The 10032-nt window shown below is 42.6% G+C and overlaps 1 protein-coding gene across 1 annotated transcript; it reads right to left on the reverse strand.

The window, feature by feature from the left end:
* Positions 1-7665: 7665 nt before the first annotated feature.
* Positions 7666-9563, reverse strand: LOC120054529. Its single transcript, XM_039001969.1, has 4 exons — positions 9271-9563; positions 8907-9176; positions 8706-8810; positions 7666-8586 (listed from the first exon to the last, which is right to left on the reverse strand). The coding sequence occupies exons 1-4, from the start codon at positions 9530-9532 to the stop codon at positions 8201-8203; spliced, it is 1023 nt and encodes a 340-aa protein (XP_038857897.1). The 5' UTR covers positions 9533-9563; the 3' UTR covers positions 7666-8200.
* Between the last annotated feature and the right edge of the window lie 469 nt (positions 9564-10032).

Below are 10032 nucleotides of genomic sequence, written 5' to 3' on the forward strand. Positions count from 1 at the left end.
CTAAAAAGCGGCGGTTAACTGTTAAAAGAACCTCAGTAAGTCAAAGACGTGGTAAAGTGAGGAGGTCTGAACCAAAACAGGCTAAAAGAATACTAGGAAGTATTTTCTAAAAGAATAAGTGACATGGCTCTTTTACATCGAATGTCCTCTGAAGCTATAAAGACAGAACTCGATCTTTTCACGGCCCCTTTAACGCAGCATTCAATAGATAGATCCAGTTATGTGGAGATAGCCCCTCTCTCTGCTATTACCGATAACGGGCCTATCGAATTTTTCATACCAGGCCACGGTGACAACTATCTGGACCTCAACAACACCTTGGTGCATTTACGTCTAAAAGTGACCAAAAGAGATGGGTCTAATATTGCAGGCGATGCCAAAGTGAGTCTCATTAATTACCCCTTGGCCACCATTTTCTCCCAAGTTGATGTGACTTTGGGTGAACGCCTAATCAGTCAAAGCAGCGCCACATACCCATATAGAGCCATCATGGAGTGTTTACTAAACTACTCCGAAGACACTCTCAAAACACAATTTAGCGCCGGGCTGTTTAGCAAGGATACTGCAGGAGCCTCTATGGAATCGACAGACCCTTCCACCGGTGCAAACAAAGGACTAGCGGCACGAGCTCGCTACTGCGCCGAATCTCGAGAGTTTCATTTGCTAGGCCCTATACACTCTGACATTTTCTTTCAAGAACGGTTACTCTTAAATTCGGTTGATTTAAGATTAAAATTAACCAGGGCCAAGGATGATTTTTGCCTGATGTCTCCCCAAGACGGGGATTTTAGTTTGAAAGTGTTGGGGGCCACCCTTTTTATTAAAAAAGTGTCTGTATCTCCGGCCGTACGCCTGGGTCACTCACATGCTTTGATGAAAGGAAATGCCCTTTACCCTCTCCAAAGAATTACCATGAAAACCTTTAGCATACCTGTGGGCAGTAGAATCTGCAGTCAAGAAAACCTATTTCTAGGCCCTTTACCTAGATATGTGGTTATAGGTCTGGTTGATCACGCCTCTAATACGGGGAGTTTAGATAAAAACCCCTTTAATTTTCAACACTTCAATGCAGAGTATGTAGCTCTCTGTCAGGACGGACGTCAGGTTCCTGCTAAGGCTTTCCAACCCCAATTTAACAACAACATATCTGTGCGAGAATTTTACAATCTATTCCTGGCTACAGGGAGGCATCTAAAAGATCTCTCTTTACCTATTGACAGAAATGATTTTGCAGAGGGTTACACGTTGTATGCTTTCAATTTATCCCCTGATGATGACACCTCAGGAAATCTGTCTGTGGTGTCCCAAGGTAACCTCAGGCTGGAAATGCGTTTCCGTACACCTTTAGCCTGTACAGTTAGCATGATTGTTTACGCATGCTCTGATTCAATCTTGGAAGTGAATGCCCGAAGACAGGTCTTAGTGGATTATTATTAAGGACCTTTGAGCAAAGACATGAATACCCAAGAGTTGGAAGGGCTCATGAGCCGCTTGATTGGAAAACAATTTTGTGGAGTGATGGCTTGTGATGAATTACCTATTGAGATATGGCCTGAGAGGCCTGCAATGTTTATTGTCAATACCCATCCTAAACACATGCCTGGTGAACATTGGCTAGCTATGACATTAGAACAGGAAGGTGGAAGAAAAATCTCAACTTTTTTTGATTCCTATGGCTTTCCCCCCGGTTTTTCACATTTCCCTAAATCTATTAAAGATTTTTTGACCCTAAACGGTTCAAAGATCTACTACAGCATCAAACAAGTGCAAGATAACCTTTCCACTACATGCGGTCACCACTGTGTATTTTACCTGTGCCAAAGAGCCCGGGGAGTTTCTTTTGAAGATGTTATGTTTCTTTATAAGGATGATTTAAGAAGTAATGATAACTTTGTATCTTGTTTTGTTAGAAAATATCAAAAGTGTTCAAATGTGTGTCGTTTAAGAACGCGTAATCAAGGCGTATGCTCACGTCATATGTTTCAAGAATGCCACAAATGTTAAATTGCTTATTTTTCAAATAAAACATTTTATTGAATTTAATCATAGTCATTCAAAAGTCATTTTCAAAAGTCTAACCACGCCGAGAGATCGGGATTAGGAAAAGGTCCTGAGACGTTCATGGGAGTAAATGAGTTAGCATCATCGCTTTCATAGGGGGACGGTGTCGTTGGGGCATCTTTAGGGGTGCTGTATCTCGTTGAAGGCTTTTGTTTTAAAGCTTGAATCTGTTGACGAAGCTTATGGTTGGGTACACCGGAGAGGGGAATGTTCAGGATTGCCAGGGCCTTAAGAAACTGACGCCAGCCGGGAGGCCTTCGGTCATCAGCAACCTTGTGGGCAGCCGTGGTACTTTTAAGTAAGTCCACCATATGGGACCCCCTAACAACAGCGCCCTGAAGTATAAACTCTCCAGAATCGTTCCAAGCAGCTAACCCCTTTGAGTCTTTTATCTTGTTCATAATGTATTTAACATTCTTCCTGTTACGTAAAGGCACATGTGTCAGTAGGTCATGCATAACTTTATCTTCAAAAGGCATTTGAGCTTCACCAGACATAGGATCTTCACTAGGTAAGATCGCCGGTACAGGCCTTACCGGGGCCTGGCTATCGTTAGGTTCGACATCTGTTAAAGGGTCCGGTAGGGAAAGTGTTAAATGGTTGGTCTCTCTCTCCCCTTGCTTTACCAGAGTCAAATATCTTTGCATTAGGTTTGTGTATTTTTGGATCTTATCATAGGGGTTCAATCCTTTTCGGTTCAAAACATCCTTCATGGCCGTATCCAAATCATTTTCAGCTGTTTGTCTGATATTTTCAGGACCCTGCATTTGATTTTTAAGTCTATCCAACTCTTGTTGTGGCACCAAGTACATTTTAGTGGCCATCACACCGCGTGTTCAACCCCCACGTCTGGCCGCAATAAGGCTGGTGATGAAGGGCACGGCTATACTGAGTAAAGGTATAAGAAAACCCCCAGACTGTTGTATACTATGTCTTTTCTTTTGAAGACTGGCCCTTTTATTGGCAAAGAGTTTGATCGCGGTCTTTTGTCTCTTTAATTTTTTCAATTGGTTCAGGGTGAGTGGAATGCGTCCTTTGAGAAGATTCAAAGCAATCTCACATAAGGCTAATATGAGATCTGAAGAACAACTACCCAAGATGGCCTTCCGTCCTTTAGCTGTAGACCCAACTAGCCTTGTCAAGAGGGGCAGGTTTCTTTTTAAACGCAGAGACATAGCGTTTACTTTTTAGGAAGGTATGCAGCAGGCCGCTCCCACGGAAACAGCCCTGTACGTAGCCTAAGGTGTTCTGGAGTATTTGCTTTTAAATCCACGATTAAATAAGAAAATGGCTCTTTGGTAGCGTCCTCATAGCTCTCCATAAAGTATGATTTCCGTCCAGGGTACATCTGCTGAGCTAGAGTGCTAATTTGCAGTTTGTCTCTAGGATTTTTAAACAATACCATGTAGTTGGCATTCAAGCTAATGGTCCGACTATTTTTACCTTGGTGAAACACATTCTGGACCAAGTAAAGCACGGACAGGTTTCTATGATGAGTATATTGGGTAAAAGCTCGTGCAATTTCGGGGTGTTCGCTACCAGCAAATAGCATATCGTCCAAAACCAGCAGATTATATTTATGTGGGGGGAGAAGTTCATCATCAGACAGAGATTCGGGTATTCCTTCAACAAACTTGATTTTTATTGTCTTCAATAATTCATCATACAGAGGTTGGTAACATGAATAACACCATACAATATTGTCAGGCTTTTGAGATAACACATGTTCAGAATTCTCTAAAATACTTTTTACAAAAAAAGTTTTACCACTGTTTGATGGGCCTGCAATTAAGGCCGAAAAGGGCAGTTTTAAACGGGGGTCAAAATCCTCGACAGCCGTCATTATATCTTAAGCTTTAAGACACACTGGGGCTTGTAGCATAAGTCAGTAGCCAAAGGGCAATGTGGTACCGTCAGGCAATAGCCGTCTCTTGTCATAGACTACCCTGAATCTTTTAGTGAGTGGGGCGTTTCTTAGATGGAACCCCTTTTTATCCCTCACTATTTTGTTGTAGGAGGTCAAAATCTCCAAGTCACTATTCTTGTCATTTACGAACCCGTCGACCAAGCGCGTGATTGATTCCAAGTTTACACGCGGGGCATTTTCGTAGTTTTGAGTCACGCCTTTGGCTTTCAACACCACGTGATTGTCTTTAGTCCTAAAAGCATAGCTTTTGGGCCCACATGAGGACCATTCTGTGATATGGTCACCCTCGGCGAGTTCACTAGTTAAACCCCCAAGATAGTTGCTAAGTGGGGGGGTCCAATCCCCCGGCTTGCTTACATAGACCACAGAGTCTGTGTCGTGGTAAAGAACCCGCCGCTGAAGCTGTTCCATGAGGGTGTACAGTTCAAGTCGGGCATAGGCTGTGGTAAATGCTGCAAGAAACACATTTACATTACCTGGGGGTAGAACCCACTTTGGGTTGCGCCGCCATTGCACCAAGGCAATGTCTTGACTCAAGAATGAAAAATGTGAAATTTCGTATTGGTCCGAAAAAACAAATTCCAAAAATTCTTCCGGGTCTTTAATGATCGAAGTTGTTAGCATATTGCTTCTCTGCGCTAACTTCCCCCAAAGGGAGTTCAAGTACAATTTCGAAACATTTCTTTTGGTTTTGTTGACCTGTATTCTGTCAGGGTCAAGAAGTATGCCTTCTCTGTCATGGTAGTCTTGAATGTACTTCTCTTTACTTTCTTGATCTGTGACCGATGCTGGATAGCCTGAAGCCATCTGCTTGCATCTCAAGAAGGTCTTGATGTACTCTTTAAAAAGTGTGTCTGATTTCCTGGAAAAGTTCCACACTTCAAAGATTTTGGCCACACGATACCCCTTCTCCAAAGCCTTAGAGAATTCAGCGGTGACCCAGACACCTGTCAGGGCTCTTTCTTGATCTGAGTGATCACATGGGTTTTCCTGGTTGTTGTTTTCACAGCATGTGCGACAAAGGGGAAAGAAAAGTTTTCCTTTAGACCCCTTGTAAGGCAGCACAGGTATAAACAGACCCCTAGGAGGGTAGACAGTCGCTTTGATTAAACCAAAATAATTTTGGGGTTCGTCAAAGTCGCTGTGAATAATTTCAGGATGCCCTATAGGATAGCATGAGGAACTCATTACATGAGGATATAGGGATGTAAAATCTACATAGCCTATTGTCTCGTCGGGTTGAGCTACATAACGCAATGTCAAAGCATTGGTCCTGCCTCCAAACAAGGCCTGTCTCGGTTCCAGGGGCTCTGGAGGGTCATATTGGGTAAGGAAGGCCTGAACATGAGGATCCGCCTTTTTCAGGGCTGTCCATTCGTGTTCCCACAAAACCACAACTTTTAACCCGTATGTAGCCTTTAAAGAATTCAGTTTGTCTTGAAACTCTTGGTACATTTCCCCAAAAGTCTTTTGGGTTAGGACACACATGGCCTGGGGGACAAAGCATAATTTACAACCGTGGAAGAAACAACCGTTGTACTCATACACTGTCTCAACACCGTCAATCTGTGTGTATCCATCTACATGGTAAGGCCCAAAAGCCTTCTCCCCCCGATTCAAAGCATGTTGGATAAAAACATTTTTATCCTGGGCTAGGTACTCCAACCATTGAATGGAGCCACTAGAGTAGGCCTTGAATTGTCGTCGGTAGTTGTCTGGCGATGGGATCGCTATAGATGCTGGAGTTAGATAGTGTGTACGATAGGTTTTCATGCACGCGGATGCAATAGTTGTACAGCTCCAGGGGTCAATGCCTGCATCTTTGATTACCTCTTCTCTGAATCTGAGGCATCCTTCACGTAGTATAACCACGTCATTGTCACAGTATGATTCCATCTCTTTATGAAAATCAAAAGTTCCATGTCTTACTGTCTCGTACCACGTCATGAATTTCTCACGCTCTTTGGTAGACATTTGATCACAACCGTACATTTCGGGGGCTGGATAAGCTCCTATATAATGTAGATTCTCCTCAGATGTGAAGAAGTGGGGGAAATAGCCTTTGACCGAGTTTTCAAAACCCAAGGCCTCTGGCATTTGAGCCAATCTCATGGGTAAGAAGCTTAAGCTGTCAATGTATCTCTGTTTGAAGGCGTGGTCAACAAAACATAAGATTTTACTCCCTTGAGCAATGACACTGGGCGCCACGCCTTGCTGTATCAAAGGGTTCAGAAGCAGATAGGAGTCATAGGCTCGCGCATTGTGAGCTATAAACGTGAAGTTTCTGTACTGGGCCTTTCTAAAATGTTTTAGAAAGAGTCGGGCGCAATCGGGCCCCTCGGCCGACCACTTTTCACCGGTGAAAGTCATGGTAGATACAAAAATAGGCAAGTGAACCCCTGATTGCTGATTTGTCTCAAAATCATAAAAAACATATTTCTCTGTATGTTCATCTTCAGCCAAGGGCTGAATGTAACACTCATGTGTTACTTCTTGAACAACTTCTGCGTCTCTGCTTTTCAAGGGCCCTTTACAGATTGGGCAATGTATGATTCCACAAACATGGGGTTTAGGGCTGTCTATTTTAAGGTTGTAATTGCAATGACATTTTGGACATTTCTTGTTAATGTCACAAATGCTTACAGATTTACAGGCCTTGGGGTGCCATGTTTCAGTTTTGTGTTTTTCGTAACAGTAGGCCGAACGACATGTGCGGTGACAATCCTCACAGGGTGTCAAGTTTAGCGGTTGCATAGGGCAATGTTTATCCAGACATACTGAACAGTTATAACGGCACGAGTGCCCCCCCTTGCGGGTGTAGCCGGTATGACAGGCTGGACAGACATATGGGGCGCCTAAAAATGCTGTGATGTTAGTTACGGCATAGTAATGCTCATTTTGCACATAAAAGTACATAGTCTTAGGGTGTGGCTCTTGTATATTTTGGAACTTCAAGAGAGCGTCATTAGCCCTGCTGTGGTACAAAACCACAATCTTGATATTCAGAAAGTTTTCAAATTTGCCTATGTCTGAGAAAGCCACAGCCTCCTGTATACCTAAACCCACAGCCTTTTGTAGCTCTTGAGCTTTCTGTAACGCTTCGCGCTCTGTACATCCTGGGCTGAGTAAGTGGGCCAAACCTATGGCAAAGCATAGCTTATTACCATGATTGTGAACGATTATGAGGTAGGCCTTTTTATTGCTTATGATTTCGGACTGCATCAGGCTATCGAGTTTACGTCTCTGCCCGCCGCCCCCTTGTGGTGGCCGGACTAATTGTACTACAAGTTCGAGGGTCCTATCTGCTAGCACGTTTAAATTTGACTGAACAAGGCGTTCTAGCAGGTTAACAAATTGTTCAAGATCTGCTTCACCCCTATTTAAAATAAGCGACACACGGCTCTGCAGACTGTCTCCAAAAATTTCCAACTGTAAGGTATCCCTTGGTTGGCTATAAGCTCTAACTCTATCTACCAGTTCATTCAAAGTGTCCATAAGCATTACGTAAAACACAGCATATTCCCGAATCTGACCCCCCCATGCGAAATTGAAAAACTGTCGAACCTCAATATTGTGGAATTTATTTCGATACAAAACATGTTCACTGCGATCAAGACCATCCCCATCCTGATTTGCTAGACAATTGTCCAACTGTTCAAAAACATCGTATTGGGTTTCAGACTCTTCAGACATGGGTGTTAAAGGCTGGCTTAGAGGTGTAGGTGGTGCAGAATTAAACCTAGGGCTTTCGTTCTGTACATTGTGATCAAGACCTTCCCGCTCCAGATTTGATAGACATTTGTTCAGCTGTTCAAAAACATCGTATTGGGTTTCCTCTTCGAACAAGGGTGTTAAAGGATGGCTTAGAGGTGTAGGGGGTGCAGAATTAAACCTTGGGCTCTCGTTCATCTGGGTAATTAAAGATATGATTGATTCGGGTATCTGTGATAACCTGTTTTCATCTGCAGACCCTGACTCATTCATACGTGTAATAATTTCAATGAGTTCGGAGGGAATCTGGGATAATAGGTTTTCATCTATAGCCCCTATGTCAATTAGCCCAGAATCATTCATATGGTTAATTATATCTTGGAGCTCTGTAGGGATTTCCGCTAAGAGGGTTTCAATTGTCTCGCTTAGGTCTATAGGGGGCGCCATTTCTCTACTTAAGGATGTGTGTGCTTGTGTTTTTTTTTTTTACATATGTGTTTTTTAACGGAGGTATTTGCTTGTTTTAACCCTACTGTTGTTTAACATGCGGGGAAGCTCTCTACGCCAGAATGACACATCCTGATTGTATTGATGTTCGAATAGAATACCCATACGACGTTGAAGTAAAGCCTTTCGTGATTTTAAACCCTGTGTAAAAGCCTTGAAAAGCACGGCTTGGTCTATTTCACAAGAGGCTGTTGCCCCACCAGAATTGGCCGCTTCAATAAGGTTGGCCACTTCACAGAACATCAAATCGTCTACCTCAGAAATGTCATTTAAAACTTTGAAATCATCAGGCTTCGCTGTTCTGGTGACTGGGGTCTTTGGCGCCTCTTCGGGATCTAGATGTGTAGCTTCTTGGATGTCTTTATAAGCCGGCGAGGAGTCTGCATTAAAAAATAATACATACAGAAAAATAGGTTATTAACCCTAAAATATGTTTGATAAAAATGTAAAATACATTTCAGATATAAGCCTATATATTAACAATACATTAATTAAATACCTCGGCTTTTTTGAAGAGGGCTGTTCTGAAGAAGCTCTGAGAACTCGGGAACATGTCTTTGGGCAACCCTAATTATAGCATCTGCCTGGTCTGTAGCTTGTGAGCCTGAAAGTAAAAAAAAAAAAAAACACCATTAGTCCATGTTTAAACATATTCAGGCATAAAAATAAAATATATATATAAATGATAATTGATTCATACCTTGTCCTTGTAACGCTGTCTCGTGAATACCCTCCCAGTAGTATTGTTCGGGTGAAGCGGACCTGTGGATCTGGGCCCTGATTGTCCGTTGGTGTTTAATAGGGGGCGTCCAACGGTCCTGGGTCAGGGGAGTTGACAGGCCGTTTAAAGTCTCTGTTTGCGGCTTGTGTGTAAATACATCCTGGGAGTAGGGCACAATTGTCTCGTAGGCATATCCTTCACAGAAACCGTGTAGACTCCCTATGGCACCCGTTCTAGGATGTATTTCAGCTGTAAACACATAAAATAACTTTTAATATAAGATGCCTACACTTTTTGTTTTTAAGGTATAAATATTCTTACGGAATTCTTGAATCTTACTTACTACAATTCAGGGTCGGCGTTGGGATGTAAACAATTTGTTCCGGAGACCCTACGGCCGGTTCGAGTTCAGTTATATCTCGGAGAATCTGAGTGAAGGTTTGAGAATCTAAAAAAACATTAGATAATATTAAAGCTCTAATCATTTTAGCTAATATTGACATTTTATACGTTAAGAATCCGGGCCCTAAGGCCTGTTTAATATTTCTATAACATACAACGTTTTCAAACAATTCCCAAGAACAAACAAATCTAATATATAGCATATGTAAATATTTATTTCAAGAACTAACCTTGAGAAATATCCATGAGGAGGGTTTTTACCAGATGATCTTTTTTAACGGGGTCCGTCCGATAACTATTCCTGGGGGAATGCTGTAGGGTAAATGCGCGAAAACGAAGCTAACAGGGGGACCTGTTTTGCTTAGCTTTTGTAGCCGTATGACTCGCGTGGTGTCGTATTTTTTCGCGCTAAAACCGCCTCAAAGTTATCTTTGAAGCCTAAGACATGTGGTTCAAACACCTGCCATTTGGTTCAAACATAGGGTATTGGGGGGGTGTCTAAACATTAGGTATCTTTTTGATATTCTAAAATCTCCGGGGGCTAGCATCTAGATGCTGGGGGTGGGGAGGTCTCGACATCGCTGGGCTGAATGACTTTTAGGCATCTGTTTTGCCAGATAGTGTAAACCTTGGTTTCAAACGACCCCCATGCATAGAGAGCCTTGAGCGCAGATGCAAGGGTATTTTTTTAACAAACACACCC

Source organism: Salvelinus namaycush, chromosome 10 (assembly GCF_016432855.1).
Source record: "Salvelinus namaycush isolate Seneca chromosome 10, SaNama_1.0, whole genome shotgun sequence".
NCBI lineage: Eukaryota > Metazoa > Chordata > Actinopteri > Salmoniformes > Salmonidae > Salvelinus > Salvelinus namaycush.